The sequence below is a fragment of the Zootoca vivipara genome, chromosome 13, assembly GCF_963506605.1.
Source record: "Zootoca vivipara chromosome 13, rZooViv1.1, whole genome shotgun sequence".
Taxonomy (NCBI): domain Eukaryota; kingdom Metazoa; phylum Chordata; class Lepidosauria; order Squamata; family Lacertidae; genus Zootoca; species Zootoca vivipara.
The window spans coordinates 5179070-5197905 of record NC_083288.1 but is presented as its reverse complement, the minus strand read 5'-3'; the positions used below and the strand labels follow the sequence as shown (position 1 = coordinate 5197905).

General features: G+C 40.3%; 1 protein-coding gene across 1 annotated transcript in view; it reads right to left on the bottom strand.

The window, feature by feature from the left end:
- Positions 1-329: 329 nt before the first annotated feature.
- Positions 330-18836, bottom strand: part of GALNT1 (polypeptide N-acetylgalactosaminyltransferase 1) — a 60241-nt gene continuing 41734 nt past the window's right edge. Inside the window, exons 5-12 of the mRNA XM_035134301.2 lie at positions 15813-16020; positions 14188-14358; positions 13298-13415; positions 10916-11096; positions 9725-9864; positions 3780-3878; positions 2661-2795; positions 330-1414 (exon numbers count right to left, since the gene is read on the bottom strand). Coding sequence (XP_034990192.1) covers positions 1268-1414; positions 2661-2795; positions 3780-3878; positions 9725-9864; positions 10916-11096; positions 13298-13415; positions 14188-14358; positions 15813-16020 — 1199 coding nt within the window. The 3' untranslated portion in view covers positions 330-1267. The remainder of the gene's footprint in view (positions 1415-2660; positions 2796-3779; positions 3879-9724; positions 9865-10915; positions 11097-13297; positions 13416-14187; positions 14359-15812; positions 16021-18836) is intronic.

Below are 18836 nucleotides of genomic sequence, written 5' to 3'. Positions count from 1 at the left end.
ACAGCTCATTTTGAATGTTATGAACCATAATATTACTCACTCCCCACTGCTCTGATTTTTCAGAGATTGCTGAAAGAAGCTATTCAAGTTCAAAATGCTGGGCTAATGTAGCAGCAAATCATAGGGCCTTCAGTTACAGTAATTTTTAAAAGGCCATTTCTACAGGTTTCTTTAGATTTTATTAGGAAAAAAAGCAGATCAACATTACAATTCAAAAAATGCAATCTAAATATGAATGCAATCGAAGTATGGAGTGGAAAAATGTTTTCAAGAAACATTCAGTTGTCAACTACTTATTACCTGAATAAGCAATATTTGTAGGCTCTGACTGGAGTCAAAAAATGAAAGATTTATTGCTGTGAAAACAAAACCTGTAGTACAGTAGTAAGAGAGTTGGCCATTAAGCATTATCAGTCAAGTTAACAGATTTTACTAACAAATTCTTAAGTTGGTGATGGAAGGTCAAAAGCTGATTGACCCAAGTACAACTGAAATAGCAAGTCACATCTCCAGTTTTCAGATCATTTTAAAAAAAGATGTATTAACAGTTCCAACAGCCTGCAAGCCAAAATGAAAAATTTAAAAATGTTGAACTGACAAAGAGCCAATTTTATTTATACTCGATTTTACTTTTGCTCCTAATAAGCTCAAGACCCATCAGGGGAGGAAGAAAGGATATTAATGGACTACCACACAATTGAACAGAAATTGTGTCTCACTTGGATATTCCCCCCCCCCCCGAAGTAAAAAATCTACATATAAATCTGATATTTAGTATTACAAATTGTACTTATATAGTTCTGATTTGCTTTTTTTGCCTCTGAACCCTGATTCTTGCTTCAGTGATTCCCCCCCCTTGTGATATTAAAACTTCTCCATTCATATTTGCATTTATGTTTGATACCTTGGTTAACATTAAACCTTGTAAAAGAATCTTTGTAACAGCACCTTTGGCCAAGGCTGCTGATGTACAAGCGAACTAGGTTGTGCCACTCTCCAGAGTGCGTATTTCCTTGATTGTTTCCACAGTCCAAATGTTCTATTAAATGATTCTTTGATGAACTATTTTCAATCTTGTAAACATCAGTGTGCGCAGGTTCACAAGTACTCATGTAGTCCCACACCCTTAACACCGGGATGGCTGGCTCTTCAAGATTTAGAAATCTGCTTCAGTGGCCAATAAACCTTGCAGCCTTTGCTTGCTACATGAAAACGTAGCCCACGTACTTGCTGAGGTAGTCCAGTCAATCCTCCTCTTTGACTCCTTTCAGAATATTTCTGGAAGGGTGACATTACGAAGAAGCCACTGCTGAGAGCGGCCACCACTGCAGTCTTTGATGCTGGGTACCTGGCTGTCTTCTTCAGTGGCTTTATCCAGGCACTGGTTACTGTTCACATGCAAAAGGGTTAATTTCTTTATTGGTGGGGGAGAGGGGAAAGAGGGGGGAAAAGTATATTTTAATTAGAAGAGGAAGAGATAATCTACACCAGTCAGTAGGTTTATGTTAGGACTACTGCTAGGAAAAGGACAGTTGTGTTTTCCTCTCTCCAAGTGGTCCACATCCTTTGAGAGCATATATGGAACTTAGTACCTCTAACCTAGCAGTTCGAAAGCACGTCAAAGTGCAAGTAGATAAAGAGGTACCGCTCCGGCGGGAAGGTAAACGGCGTTTCCGTGCGCTGCTTTGGTTCGCCAGAAGCGGCTTAGTCATGCTGGCCACATGACCTTTACCTCTTAGGTATCTTGGGCTTGTGGGAGGGTGTCTAAGATATTTTTTTTACATGGTTCTTTTCACGAGCAGCCTCCCTTGCAGTGCACACTGCTTTTGAAACTCTAAAGTTTTAAAAGCAACTCTCAATGTAGTGCGGGGGGGGGGGGGGTTTGTTTTAAAGTAATGACTTAGCATAGACTTAAATCATGATTTAAATCAGCAAGAAAAAGGGCCATTTTAAAACACTAGGTAATATCTAACAAAAATCATACTCCATGGACCACGGGCCCACAGATTTAAAAAGGTACTACTAAAAATTAACTATCAAAACTTTTATACAAATTGATGTTTCAATCCAAACCATAACCATGTTCTAACAGCAATTTCTAGCTTTGCCTTGATGTTGCTGTAACAGAAATTTAAATGCACCACTGCAGAATGAGAAATGGGGAAGAGTTGGAAAAGGTTTGCATTTAAGTGGCCAACAAAAAGGTCATTGGTACCTTTTGTTCAGGCCCTTTGGAAAACAAAACTGGGTGTGACTGCAAGCTCCAAGGCCGCCAGTGCTCCCTTTAATCATGCAAGGAATTACTGTAGTTTGAGAAAAGCAGGTAAAACTAGCATTGCAGTTTGCGAAAAGAATATGTGGTGTTATTTGTTAGGGTACAGCTGTAATTTATGTGTGTGTCCTTTGTAATCCATGGAACACAGGAATGAATTATCTCCTTAGATGAGTTCCCTCCCATTACTTACAAAACTGCAATACTTATAAAAGAAGCTTTAATTCCAACACAGTTTAAAAATTGCAACACATCATGTTACTTATCTTAAATCATTACTCCCATCTCCTAGTTCCAACCAGCATTCTCCACAATAACTATAATTATACCAACATCTATTATCACTGAATTTTCTAATCACTTGAACTTCAGTCATAAGACAACTTACCACTGGATCATATTCCCAAAGTTGATTGCCTTTTAAGTGGTGGCACTTGAGCATTGTGACAGGACCATTAAGTTTGGAGACATCTAAGCACAAATCATCTGTTCGAATTTCTTTGTTGGCTGTATATGAGAAAACCTTGATGGAAAGCAATAGCCTGTTATTACCATGCTATATACCACTTTATATGTTTTTCTGAACATTAAACCTGTCCTCAATGTACACATTTGGAAAACAGCTTTTGAATAATTAATCTCTTTGCATAAAAGAGTTTCTTAAACTAGTGGTAGATATAGTCACTGGATGCCTGGATAGAGGACAGGGCTGCTGCAGAACTTTCGTTCCAGAGCAATAGTTTTTTGAGGGGAATCACAACTTTCCCCGCCATATTGCCCAACAGCACCCATCCATGTCCTAAAACAAGCAGGTCTACAGCATGACACAGGATGATCTCCCTCTAGCTGCACAAGCTTGCAACCTCACAACAGTCAAGTCAATATTATTCCAAGCAAGTGCTACAGGAATCAAAGCATCCTATAAAGAAGTCGTCACTGTGCAATCCTATTTCCATTTAGAAATGGGTCCCACTGAATTTAACAAGGCTTACTTCCCAGTAAGTGTGGAACCTTTTTTTGAGGTCAAGGGGCACATTGTCTCTGGGAGATAGTGACTAGAGCCACATACCAATGGCAGAAGGAGTGGCCAAAGCACAAATAAGTGGGGACACTCCTCTTTCTCCTCCATTCTCTCCCTCCCCCACATATCTCACTCCCACCCCCGTCTCTCACACACAGATCTGTGTGCACACATATATGCACAAATACAATCACACATGTACACAGAGTCCTACAGATGCATACATTCTTGCTGTTTGTACACTCAAACATGCACGCATGCACTTAAACACGCATGCGCGCGCACACACACAGTCATGCAGACATATGCACGCACACTCCCCAAAACATTAATTCCCCTGCACTCTGTGACACATATGTGCACACAGTGCTCATGCATGTGCACACAGAGACATATGCACTCTCACATTCACATACACAATGACTTGTCTAATTATATACAGTTTAAAAATCTAATATATTAGTTTTCAGAATTTTATATTGTTACCTGATTGCCACCCATCCCGTGACAATTAAAAATGCCAACTTTTTCATTTTCTTTCCTTGCCATGTTATCCAGACACTGATTTGTTTCCATGTTTCTTATCTGAAGACAAGAACAAAAATTCAGCACACTCCGTTTGCTATACATATTTACATTAGAAAGACAATCTGCACGCAAGCCTTGGAAATCACAAGCAAGAAAGCCTTTGTGTATGTGCCCTGTTCAGTTACCCTGTCCACCCTATAAATACAAGACTGTATTTCTCCATATGAGACCTGCGGGTATACGGTAGGGCAGTATTTAAATTGAATAAATAATAATATGAGCCGACCTGAGGCCATTCTTTGCGGTGAACTAATATCAGTGTACTGGAAGAAGGAAAGATCACCAGTGTTGAAGCAATGATTCTTCAACATCAACTTCGTTGGACAGGTCATGTTGTGCGGATGGCCTGATGATCATCTTCCAAAGCAACTACTCTATTCCGAACTTAAAAATGGAAAGCGTAAGGCTGGTGGTCAACAAAAGAGGTTTAAAGACTGTCTCAACGCAAATCTAAAAAAAATGTACAGTAGTATAAACACTGACAACTGGGAAACACTGGCCTATGAGCGCTCCAATTGGAGAACAGCCTTTACCAAAGGTGTCATGGGCTTTGAAGAAACTCGATCTCAGGACGCAAGGGAGCAACTTGCTAAGAGGAAGGCACACTTGGCAAATCCACACTGTGATCAACTCCCGCCTGGAAACCAATGTCTCCACTGTGGAAGGACATGTGGATCCATAAACCGTGTTTATGGAAGACAATCTTACTCGGCTGCGAGTGATCACCAAAGAAGAAGATTCTTTGCGGGCCTCCTCCACAGGAGGTAAGCAGGTGGCAACACAAGAACAGGCCTTTTCTGCAGTGGCTCCCCATTTGTGGAATGCTCTCCCCATGAGGCTTGCCTGGCACCTTCAGTGGTACCTCGGTTTAAGAACAGCCCTGTTTACGAACTATTCGCTTTACGAACTCTGCAAAACTGGAAGTAGTGTCCCGGTTTGCAAACTTTACCTCGGTCTAAGAACAGAAGCTGAACGGTGGAAGGGTGGGGAGGCCTCATTAGGGAAAGCGCGGCTCGGTTTAAGAAAGGTTTCGGTTTAAGAATGGACTTCTGGAACAGATTTTGTAAACCAAGGTACCACTGTATACGAATTCAAAAAACAAGCAAATAAATAAATAAATAGATCAGGAGTAGCATTAAGGCTCTTTCCATACACCTTCTTTATGCCCTTCACTGTACACAACGAAGAAGCACAATGGAAGAGCAGAGAAACAGTGAATAAGCTGAGGCATGGGGGCCATGTGGTGATGCAGGGCAATACCAGGCCTCAACCTTGCAGCAGTATGCTTCCAAATCAAATTATCAAGGCAGCACACACAATTTTAAAAACTAGCAATAAAACGAGCAGCATGGTATTCAAGAGCTATTTAGAGCCTTAAGACCCCTAAAAGTCAGTAAAGAGCAATTAATCAGTGATTGCCCCTTGAAACGTAATAGTCTTCAGTGTCTTACTATAGCTCACTTTTTCCCACTGGCTGAACTTTGGACCACTTGCCCCTCTCTCCGTTTCTCTAGTCCACAGCTTTCTCTTATCTTTCTCTTCAGCTGCTCTACTCTACTACTTCTCCCCAACTGTCACCTAACAGACTTTTTCCTCCCCACATTCTAGTGCTCTCAATTCAGTAAACCAGTATTCTACAGTGTTGTAGGAGTAAGCACTGCACTAGTGGAAGCCGTGTTCTGAGTCAGTTGAATTTTCTAGTCTTCCAAGGGAACCCCACATGGACTGCAAGAAGATCAAACCTATCCATTCTGAAGGAAATCAGCCCTGAGTGCTCACTGGAAGGACAGATCCTGAAGCTGAGGCTCCAATACTTTGGCCACCTCATGAGAAGAGAAGACTCCCTAGAAAAGAAAGACCGTGATGTTGGGAAAGATGGAGGGCACAAGGAAAAGGGGACAACAGAGGATGAGATGGCTGGACAGTGTTCTCAAAACTACCAACATGAGTCTGACCAAACTGCGGGAGGCAGTGGAAGACAGGAGTGCCTGGCGTGCTCTGGTCCATGGGGTCACGAAGAGTCGGACACGACTAAACAACAACTGTGAGCTTAACTTTAGTTAGGGCATGGATAATATGGCCAGATTACACTTTCCCAAGAATGGTTAAAGCTTGTACACCAGCTAAGCTACCCATGCCTATCCAACATCTGAGCTTTTAATAACACTAAGGCTTACAACTTAAACTCATTGAACCCCTTGTTCTTGCATAGTCCAACAGATGTTTCAGAGTCAATGTTATTTTTAAAATGTGGAAAGTTTTATCTAAAGTTTAGTGAAAATCAGTACAATTGTTTAGATGACAACATGTGATAATGAGAATCATAGTGGCAACTATGGCATTCAATCTAAATTGTCAAATTAGTTTACCCTTAAGATGGGCAAGAGAGGAAGGATAGGAGTGAGATTACCTTTCCAACCTGAAATGGGATAGGATTATGGTCCACTTAGCTTTGTCAATCCAAGATCAGAATCTAATCATCATTTTGGGTAGGACTCTCAAGCCCTGTCTATATTCTTCCTTGGCTTCATTTTAGAGGCAAGCAACAGTCTTTTTATTCCATAAGGCAGTTGGCCTTGATTGACCAGAGACTGTGTACGTTTACTGTTGGCTCTGCCTTTTAAATAAGTTTATTATAATATAGCATATAATGTAGGGCTGCTATTTTTAAGGAAATAACCAATAACGACAATGCCGACATGGGTTGCCATACGTGCAGATTTTCCCAGACATTTTAGCAATTTCTGCCTGGACACTGCTTGTGACTACAGTATTCAGGATATATTTGAGAAATTCTGGACGTATGGCAACCCTAATATAATGCATTTAAAATTAATAAAATTCATCCCCAGGGAAATAATTTTGATGTCCATTGGGAGCATCATTTTTATTGTTTCTTATTTTAATAACGGGGGGCTCTAATGTGTATTATATATGTTGCAAACTGCATTGTGAGGGAAGAAGAGGAGGAGGAGGAGGAGTTTGGATTTGATATCCCGCTTTATCACTACCCGAAGGAGTCTCAAAGCGGCTAACATTCTCCTTTCCCTTCCTCCCCCACAACAAACACTCTGTGAGTTGAGTGGGGCTGAGAGACTTCAGAGAAGTGTGACTAGACCAAGGTCACCCAGCAAACCCGGTCACCCAGATTATGAGTCTACCGCTCTTAACCACTACACCACACTGGTAGATACTCTGTATGGTAAGTTAAAGATTTATTAAATAAAATTCAGGAATTTTTAAGCCGTTGTAATGTTGACCACTTTGGGAAGATTTGTATTAAAAGACAGGTTTCTCCCTACCAGATTTAAAGATATATTATGAAGCATCCTGTATCTGTTGGATTTAGGACTGGATTAAATTAGAAAACACAGATCTTTTAGATTTAGGACATGACAATAGATTTGGTTGGCATGCATATTTATGGTATAATAAAGCCAAAGTGCACAAAGGATTCCAAGCCACATAATAAGAAATGCAATTTTAAAAGTATGGGAGAGATATAAGGATTTATTAGAACAAAAGACACAATGGTGGATCTCACCGAAAGTAGTAATATCAGTAAAAAAAGGCTAGCATAAGGACTAAATGGCCAACGTACAGAGAGCTGCTAACAGAAGTGGATAATCAATTAAAGTTGAAAGATTCTGAGGAAATCGGAGTAATAGTAATAGATTGGTTACAATACTTTCAACTAAATGAAACTTTTAAAAATGACAAAAACGATTTAGTTACACCATATCAAGATTTCAAAGAGAAATGGTGGAGGATAATATAAAATTACTGTCGAAAATGATAATATAAAATTACTGTTGAAAATATATAATTTGCTGTTGGAATGGGAAAATAAAAGCGAAGAGGTTAAGTGTGTAATGAAGTGGGCAAAAGATCTGGGACATACAGTGGTGCCTCACTAGACGAATTTAATTCATTCCACGGGTCTTTTCTTATAACGAAAAATTCGTCTAGCGAATCCTATAGGAATGCATTGAAATTTTTATTTGCCCATAGGAACGCATTGATTGAATTTCAATGCATTTCTATGGGAAACCGCGATTCGCTAGACAAATTTTTCATAAAACGAATTCGTCTAGGGAGGCAACCTCCGCTCGAAAAATCCTTTCGTTAAGCAGAAATTTCGTTAAGCAGGGCATTCGTTAAGCGAGGCACCACTGTACCATGTTTCCCCGAAAATAAGACACTTTTATTTATTTTTCCTCAAGAAGACACACTATGGCTTATTTTCAGGGGATGTCTTATTTTTATTATGTGTCCAGCCTTGCCTCTTCCTTGGCGCCCTCCAGAACTGCGCCTATCACTATGTCTTATTTTCGAGGTATGGCTTATATTACGCAAATGCGTAGAAATCCTACTACGGCTTTTTTATGGGTATGTCTTTTTTTCGGGGGAACAAGATAATATCCAAATGAATGATTGGGAAAAACTGGAAGGTGGACCTCAAATTTACTGCATGTACCACACTTAAAGAGAGCTATATGAAAATGATGTATTGGTGGTATATAACACCGATAAAACTTGCCAAAATGTATAAAACAAGTTCTAATAAGTGCTGGAAAAGTAGAGAAAAAGAGGGCACATTCTATCATATGTGGTGGGAATGTAAGGTTATTAAAAGCTACTGGGAAATGATATATAATGAATTGAAGAGAATGTTTAAACTAACTTAAAAATAAAAAACCAGAAGCATTTTTATTAGGTGTAACAAGAACAGAAATTCCCAAAGAACAGAAGAAATTATTTATGTACACCACAACAGCAGCCCGGATCCTGTTAGCCCAAAGATGGAAAGAAGAACAGTTGCCAACAATAGAAGAATAGCAAATAAAACTTATGGAATATGCAGAAATGGCAAAACTGATGGCAAAACAGAGATTCTGACAATGAGAAGTTTAAAAAAGAATAGGGAAAACTTATTGTATATGTGCAGAAATATTGTAAACAAGTTGGTACATTAGCAGGGTTTGATTAAGCACTTGTAAGCAGTAAGGAACTAGAAAATGTTAAGGAGTAACAACTGGATAAAAATGATAATAAAATGCAGAGAATGATGTAAGACAGGCTTCTTCAACCTTGGCACTCCAAATGTTTTGAGACTACAATTCCCAGCATCCCTGACCACTGGTCCTGCTAGCTAGGGATCATGGGAGTTGTAGGCCAAAAACATCTGGAGGGCCGTTGAGGTAGCCTGATGTAAGATGTAAAGAACCAGTAGAAGGTGGTGGAAGGAAGTCTTGAGGTTTAAAGAACCTCAAAAGAAGGCTTGTAAAATAGTAGGATGCCTTATTAGAAGTTCAAATGTTAGATTGTGGTTTGATTTTTTTTGGTATCCTTATTTTATTGTTTACTATCTGTGAAAATTAGGGGGGGAAATTATTTACAAAAAAGGCAGTATAGAAACATGCCGAACATAGTAAGAGGAAAAGAACTTGTTCTGAGAAAACAGCGTTTCCTCTTTAGAATCCCTGCTACATCACTAGCCTGTGGTTACTTAAGTTTAGAAGCTGTTAGCTAAAAGCACAGTGCACATTAGCAGCAGCATGTAAATTCCCTGTTTCTGGAAAAGAATTTCCTTCCAAGTATTAATTTAGATTTTATATGACCTAAGGATTTGAATTCTTATATTACAGCATTACAAAAAGACTTACACATGGGAGAAATAAATCTGCTTTAATCTTATTACACAAACTTTAAAACTTTGCACATTAAAAAAAAGCACAGGTGTGCCGTTGACAGACAATTTTTCCTTCAACACTTGAGGCATATTAAAGAATTCTACAATTAATTAAGAGTTCTCAAAACTGTAAGGGTCTTAAAATCGTTACCTCTCCCAAAGAGAAATAGAGTCGTGGTATTTGGGAATCAGGATAAACATTCTCTAGGTACCAGGAAAAAGGTTTGCACTGCAGCTTGTGTCGAAGTCCAAGTCGTGATGATATGTCTCCATAATCTACCTTTGTAACCCCTACAGAGAATTGTATCTCAGTTAGTTCCAGTTTTAATTGAATAAATACAGTAATAGATGACCTGCACAAAAAAGTAGACTGGGTGAGAAGAGTAGTCTTTACACAGATCTTTGAGGACAGGTTCTGAAGCAAGATCAATATACCTTTATTCTGGGTATCTTAATATCACAAAAAAGTCTTACAAGAAATATGGATGCCTTTTTTAAAAAACAGTTTTATCTGATACTGTCAGACTGCATCAATTTATTATCTACAGACCATCTTCCATGAAAATTGCTTACAGAGCTACAAATGAACATTTAATAGCAGGAGTCTGAACATTCCAAGGAAATTGCAGCCAAACAGGGTAGTTTTGGTACAGTCTTTGAATTGTGCCTAAAGGTGATACATTATTTGAGCCCCAAAACAGCACAAGTATCTTTAAGAGTACAGTACAGAAATGTTTACAGAATCTAGTCCAACCTTCTGCTTGATGTAGGAAATCTAGAGCTAAAGCATCTGCAATGCATGGCTGTCTAGCGTCTACCTGGAGTCTTCCAGTGAGAGAGCCTGCCATCCCTCTAGGTACATGGCTCGATTGTTGGACTACTCTTGCTGCAGTTTCTCCTAATGTTCACCTGAAATCTCTACTTCTGCAGATCTATTCCTGCCGCTTGGGAGTAGCAGAGATTCCTTTCTATTATGTGATAGCCGTTCGATCCCCTCAGCCTTCTGTTCTCACGGCTAAACATACACAGTTCATACAACCTTTTCTCATATGATGTCTCATCAATCCCACAGACCACCTTGGTTGCCTTCTAATTTTTCTACATGCTTCTCACAGTCCTCCTCCACAACTGCACACAATACTCCAAGATGAGGTCTGTCTAGTACAAAATGAAGTGTAACTTATTTCTCATGAGATGGAAACTATGGTTTCTATTAACACAGCCTAAAACTGCATTAGCATCACATTTCAGAGCTAGATGAATCAATAGTCTGAGCAGATAGCTTTATACATTCATTGTATCAGTTTAAGACAATATATTATGCTGAAGATTCCTTGCTCACCTGGGGAAATTATGTAGAAGAAATTCTTGAAGCCATCCATCCAAACTTCTGCAAGTCGTCTATTATTTTTATTAATAATCTGCCCTGTGCCTCCTGGGAAAGTGTAAGGAGTGGCTTTTCGAAAAACGTGTCCAACATGCGAACATGTCACAATTTCCAAAGTTCCCCCACACTGCCAAATCTGAAAATGTCAAGAGTTCACCATAAACATATTTCTATAGTTTTAGGGGGGGAGTTCTGATTACTATGCAAACTATAACTGCATGAGTAATAATTCTGCATTATAAATTTACTAATGATATTTAAATTGTATTTACACATCACACTTGACCAGTGGATATCACCCTTCACCACTTCATGGAGAACTCATTGCAGATGTCCCACTTCCAGCCCATGTGAAATCATATCCAGATTATGTAGCAAGACCATTCTGTTGCAGCAAGGACATTGGGCACTTACCAGTATTACTGAAACATCATAGATGGTAGCATGTTTAACTATTCTTCAGTCAACTGCACATGCAGGTACTGGGATGTCCTAGAGCTTTGGTTCAGAGCTGTGAACCATGTGCTTTGCAGTACTGCACCAGAGCACTCTGGCAAATTCAGCTCTTCCCTGAATTTGTTTTTAATTTTAAAAAATAGTCTATTGTTGAAAGATAGCACTCATTTGTTTACCTTTTACGAATTGTTTATACCAGGGGTGTCAAACTCAAATTCACCGGGGGCCACATCAGCAGTTTGGTCACCCTCAAAGGGCCGGTTGTATCTGTAGGACTATGTGTCCACTCTTTATTATCATAAATTATTGTCACTGCATTCAATTATTACTGTTTTTTGTAATAATGTAAGTAATAACTAGCTCTGAAAGCAGAAACATAGTCAGAATAATGGCAAGTAGATATTCAAATGTACAATTATTGTACAATTTATTGAAAAATGATTTTTGATAACTGCACTGGGTGGTGGAGGCTCGCTAGGGTTTCATGCAGGACCTTTGCAGAGCTACTAGTACCTGGAGATGCTGGGGTCCTTCTGCATGCAGGACAGATGTTCTGCCAGTGAGCCACCACCCTTCACCAAAGGGACTGGCTGAGGCTGACTCACTGGAGCTGCTCTCCTGGTTCCAGGGTTTAAGGGCCAGAAGTATAAAGCAGCACCCTATGTTTCTGAGGAGAGGGAGAGGGAGAAAGGAAGGAAGGAAGGAAGGAAGGAAGGAAGGAAGGAAGGAAGGAAGGAAGGAAGAAAAGAGGGAGTGGGAGGGAGAGAGGAAGGAAGGAAGGAAGGAAAGAGGGGAGAGAAAGAAGAGTAGGAAATAAGGAAGAGAATAAAGAAGGAAAGAAAAAGAGGGAGAGAAGACGGAAAGGGAGAAAGAAGGAAGGAAGTAGAGGGAAAGAAAGAATAAGAATGAGGGAGAGGAAGAAAGATGGGAAGGACAGAAGGAAGAAAGAAAGGAAGGAAGGGAGGAAGGAAGGAAGGAAGAAAAGAGGGAGCAGGAGGGAGAGAGGAAGGAAAGAGGTGAGAGAAAGAAGAGTAGGAAAGAAGGAATAAAGAAGGAAAGAAAAAGAAAGAGGGAGAGAAGACAGAGATAAAGAAGGAAGGAAGGAGAGGGAAAGAAAGAATAAGAACGAGAGAGAGGAAGAAAGAAAGGGAAGGGGGGGTCGCCGCCTTGATTCAGCGCCAGAAAAGAGCACGAAGGGACCCAGGGGCAAAAAGCATTTCCTGTGCAGCGTGAGGCAGCGGGTGTCCGTTTTAGGAGAAGTGCGTAAAGCCTCAGAGTTGCACGTTCGTGAGGCTGAGCTGCTGCTGAGCTCACGTTCATGAGGTTGAGCCGCGGCAGGAGGAGGAGGAGGTGAGGCAAGAGGAGGAGGAGGCAGAGGCTTGCTGGGTCGGTGCCCGGCAGCGCCGTGCGGAGAGTCCCGAGCCTCTGGGACGCAGCAGTGCTCTGTAGCACTTTGGATCCTCCTCCTCCTCCACGAGGTGCTGCTGGGTGCTTTGTCTGTGCTTCAGCAGCAGCAGCCGTTTCCAGGCGCCGAGCCGTGGCAGGAGGAGGATGATTCAAAGTGCTACAGAGCACTTCTGCGTCACAGAGGCTCGGGACTCTCCGTGCGGCGCTGCTCCGGCCGCCTTTCTACCCCCCCCCCCCCGGCCCTAGCTGTTTGTCGGCACTTTGTCGGCGCGGCGCTTCAGCAGCAAGGTCCCGCTGCTGGGTCCTCGGCGGGCCACATGACGAGGTCTGGCAGGCCGGATTTGGCCCCCGGGCCTTGTGTTTGACACCCGTGGTTTATACCCATTTTCCTCTTCCCTCTGGTAACATTCAAAACACATCTCCCTACAGTAAGCTAAGCTGCATTACATGGGAATAAAAATGAAGTTTACTTACTCTGAATGAAATTTCTAGGTTTTCTCCTCCCCATATATCCATTCCTGCGTCGTATGTCCCAATTTCTTGAAAATAGTCCCTATCTATAGAAAAAAGGCCTCCTGCCATTGTAGGCGTCCTAAAGGAATATGAAAATGTTTTAAATCCAACCCTGACATTTATTATTACATTTATTACTCTTGGTACTGAACTCTATCCCAACACAAATATAGCTAAAATTGGGTCACTGAGGGTGAAAAAGAAGGAGGCATTTGCAAGTCTGGGAGTACAGGAAGGCAATACAGATTTGAAGGAGAAGGTATGTTGCAACATCCTGAACTGCATCTAATGCCAGTCCAACTCAGAACATTAATTTCAATAAAATTAATACATGATTAACTTAGGTCCATTAATTTCCACAGGCAGTATCCAATTAAGCAATTACATTAGCACAAGCACTTTGGGCTGCACAACAGAACTCCCCCTTCCTCTCCTATATCCTTGTGCACCTCATAACCATGCTCTTGGGGGTTGTTTCACTGTTGCAGGTTTAGAAAAGGTGGCATACTAATCACTAACTTGAAATGGACCTCCCTGTCCAAACTAGATACTCACAGTTAAGGGAGAACACACTTCCTAGTGTAAGAGTTGTATGATCTACCTGTTTCAGCAGGCTTTCTAAGATGTGTCTTAATTTACTGGGTGTTTTAAAATGAAGTTAATGGTTGCTGATTACTTCTCATATGTCCCTCACATTTCCTTGCACCATCATAGTTCTTTTTAATGTAGAAATGGACTTGGGAACTGATTAAACCTGGATTGTATTATTTGAACAGTATATACTATATTATTTGAGCAATTAGACACATGCATAAAGGGATATCCCAAAAATGCTCATCAGCTCCCTTTACCTGACTGGAAGGGTTCTGTCACCTTTCCTTCGGTCCATTTCTCTCTGAGGAACAGGATACCACCGGAAATTCAACTTCCAGTTGAATCCACCATAAGTCATATCAGAACCTGCCATGTATTCAAATGTATCATCGCTGATTACATCAATAATTGGACAAACTACTGTTCTCCTAAAGAAAGAAATGGCATAGACCATTAGAAGAGAGAAGGCAAGAATGTGACAAAATACAAGAGAGCAGCCTTTGTTACATACAATATCAGCCCTACACCACAAATAAGCATCTCATTTCCAGTTCATCTCTGAAAAAGTTTCAGTTTTAGTACATGATAGGCATGATCCAGCTCATGTTAAGTATCTACAAGTGTCTTTGAAATACCTTCAGTTATTTCAACGAGGCTTAAAACAGGCATAGGCAAACTCGGCCCTCCAGATGTTTTGGGACTACAACTCCCATCATCCCTAGCTAACAGGACCAGTGGTCAGGAATGATGAGAATTGTAGTCCCAAACATATGGAGGGCAGAGTGTGCTTATGCCTGGCTTAAAATGTTCACTTTTGTCTGGCTCATGCTAACTTCATACCACAGCAACGTAGAATACAAGAAACAGTGATATGCTATTAAAGTAATGCTCAAACCCTTGAAATAGTCCTTTATCTGCAGGAGCTGTCACTTCTATTCTAGGTGGGGTGAAGGGTAGATAAGAAATCTTATAAATGATAGATGGAAAGAAGATGCAGTTCCAACCAAGGATGAATGGCAGGCAAAACTAATGGGCTACGCACAAATGGCTAAGGAACCAAGATGAGGGAACTTTTGAAAAAGAATGGGAAAATTATGTGAAGTATTTTAAAAATGATTGTAAATCGTTAACTGCATTGGCAGGATTAACTGAGGATGAGCAGTTAAACGATTAACCTTTTCAAAGTTGAGAGTAACAATTATAAGGAGTTATAGGGGAGATGCATAAATCAAAAGTAAAAATAGAAGAAACCACAGAAAGTGGGGGAGGGAAGGAAGTCAAACTATGATGTACGTATTTGTGATGAGGTATTGATTATTGTAAAATTGGGGGGGGACAAAAAAGAAGAAATCTTAGAAATTAAATAATACAGGGTAGTAGACTGAAGCTCAAGTTAACCATATTCAAAAGTGTTAGCTCTCTAAATAAGGTATTTGTATTCAGAGGCAGATGGGGTCATAGCCCCTAGCAGTTAGGGCAGGAAAGTCCTTAAATGAAACAAAGGTTTAACTTGGTAGAATGGTAGGTTCCTATGTACCTCAGAGAACAGGTTGCTCGATTTCCAGAGAAACATGTTGCAAGTCATGAGCATAAGACAGAAAAGCAACAATAGTAACAGTCTATGGCGGGATATCTGAGATGTATTAATTATACATATAACTGTATCTGCAATACATCCATACTGCATTTGAAGATTACCAAGGTCTGCCACTGCTCTTTAATTAATCCTTTGTGCAAATATTCTTCTACTACAAATTTCTCATATTCTAAGGATTAATGAAGTTTACCCACTATGTCCAAGGCTGAGTCACACTTAAAGAAACAGAGTAGCTGCATTAGTCAGTACAGTATTAACCTTTAACATGTTTTATAAAATAACCACCTGTCTGCTTTTATCCGTGCTAGCAGTGGCTCCAGCCATCCGACTGTACATTCACAATGAGCATCTAAAAAGGTGATGACTTGGCCTTTAGAGGCAGCGGCTCCTTTCAATCTGGCTCTGATCAGTCCAGAACGCTGCTCCATTCGAATCACATAAACTGGTACTCGTAATTTCTTCACATAGTTCTCCAAGGGTCTCTTCAAGAACTCTAAAAAGTATGGCAAACAAAAAAAATGAAGCATTCAAGCTACATGTACACTCATAATTTTAGTAAGAACTCTTAAAATGGCTTATGTCTAATTGAACCCTCAACAGGAGTGCTCAAAAGGGGCAGAACAACCCAGATATCAACACTAAATTTAAGACTGAATATACTATTAATTCTGTGCAATAACAGAACCAGGACACACACATTATGCTCCAAATTCCAGATTTTAATGGAAAATTAAAACTCTCTTTTTCTCTTTCTGGTTCAGGCTGGTGACTTTTTCCACATATAATCAAAACAACTAATCGGTATTTATCCACTATTTTTCTTCTAAATGAAAAATTAGCACTTCAAAATTATGCGAAGAGTAAGTAGTCTTGTATTCTTGATGTTTCTTTTTCCAGTGCAAAAGTGAAATATTATGCAAATCAACTTTACTGGGAATATGCCAGCAGCAGATACAAAGGTAAAGCTGAATGTTTGCTTTATTCAGTTTACCCAACTGAATGCTAAAATTTGAAACCCACTCTCTCCAGATTAGGAATTTTTTGTAGAAGCCCAATTCCCTACTTACAGAGTATTTAACCAGCATGTAAACAGAGACTGCATTTTCTGCCTGCATCCTTCAGTTTGATAAACTTCAAACCCAATTTCTTTTTAACAAAGTTCCATGTGAGTCACAGAAGTACCATCAAGGAAAACATTAATATAGTACTGTGTAGCTATGTACAACTTGAAGAGTCAGGTATACATGGTTTCAGAGTACTATACACAGTTAACTTAAGTACTATAAAACTCTTAGGGACGCGGGTAGTGCTGTTGTCTAAAGCACTGAGCCCTGGGCTTGCCGATTGGAAGGTCGGCGGTTCAAATCCCTGCAACGGGGTGAGCTCCCGTTGCTTGAGCCCAGCTCCTGCCAACCTAGCAGTTCGAAAGCACGTCAAAGTGCAAAGTTCTGCTCTGGCGGAAAGGTAAACCATGTTTCCGTACACTACTCTGGTTTTACCAGAAGCGGCTTACTCATGCTGGCCACATGACCACAAACGTCGGCTCCCTCAGCCAGTAAAGCGAGATGACCCCAGAGTCGTCTGCAACTGGACTTAACTGTCAGGGGACCTTTACCCTTCACCTTTATAAAACTCTTAAAAGCAAAGCTCACACAACAGCTCTTTATTCCAACACTGCTTCAATGAAGAAATCCATAACAACAATGATTCTACATAAAGGCAAAAGAATTGTCTTAAGAAGCAGGTTCAGTGCAATTCCAAAGGAAAAACAGAATGTGGATGCACTGTACACAATACGGCAAAATCCAACTAAATAGTGATTTAGAGATTAAACAGACACTATTTAATGAATATTCATTTCATGCATGTTTGAGCATTAAGGGCACCCTAGGTTATTTGACGCAGGTGGCGCTGTGGGTTAAACCACAGAGCCTAGGGCTTGCTGATCAGAAGGTCGGTAGTTCGAATCCCTGCAATGGGGTGAGCTTCTAGCAGTTCAAAAGCACGTCAAAGGGCAAGTACCCGGTAGATCTTGCAAAGTACCTTCCTCCAAGCAGGAAGGTAAATGACGTTTCTGTGTGCTGCTCTGGTTCGCCAGAAGCGGTTTAGTTATGCTGGCCACGTGACCTGGAAGCTGTACACCGGCTCCCTCGGCCAATAACGCGAGATGAGCGCCGCAACCCGAGAGTCGGTCACGGATGGACCTAATGGTCAGGGGTCCCTTTACCTTAGGTTATTTGAAGAGTGTGATTTACTTTACCCTGGCATAGAGTAATCTCTATTTCAACATATGGTCTGTGAAGTGTTCAAAGGACTGCTTCCAGTGGGTAGCTTTAATGAATTCATTAAATTCAAAAGAGTGAATGTAATTAGCAGGGCATCAGGCGCATTTTGCGCCTAAAGATTCTCTGTTTGTGAGCACCTCAAAAAATCTGGGTGCCACTTTGTGCGCCTGGCTGTCACTCAAGGATTACTGAAATGTATGTGCTTTGAAGCTTCAAAGTATATGTTAAGGATAGACAATATGTTTAGGAGTTTAAGAATAAAGAATAGAGTGTTTTGAAAACTGAAGTATGGTAGCAATATTTTTATGGTAAACACCAAATTAAACATGTATTAACAATTTCTGTTAAAAATGTGATATTAACAATGTGTCACTTATGAGAATTGTGTATTAGTTCATGCTTATCAAAATAATAAATAGAAAGTGTTGCCGCCCCGCCCCAAAATGGTGACTAGACATTCTGTTTTGGCACCCACATCCCAAGTTTCAGGGGCCATTTGGCTCCTAGCTTTTCTATCCCCATTTCAAATAGGGATTACAAAACAACCTAAAAGAATCGGGTTGCTTTTTAAAACTGAATTTTAAAATCAGATTTGATTTTTTAAAGTGTGAATACTGCATTTCTCTTAAATAATAATGAATTTAATATTAAACAACATGTATACAAGCACATTAGTCCTATGATTAATCTAAAACAGGTGTGGGGAACCAATGATCTATGGATCTATTTAGATCTGCCAGGCCATTTTGGCCAAGCACTGTGGACCTGCCATCATATATGATGTGAAGTTTAGGAAAGGTAAAGAAAGACCTGGCCCAGCCAAAATGGGGTTTGCAGATCTGCAAAATTATGCACAAAGTGTTTTGCAACACCACGCTTCCCCACTGCTAACTTGAATCAATTCCTCTACCATATGCATCTGACTTAAAGGAGTCTTTCTCAAATATAAATATTTATACTCTACCTATCAAAACAGGCAGTTCATTTTCACGTGATGAAAACGGCTCTAATCTTTCCAGTAACT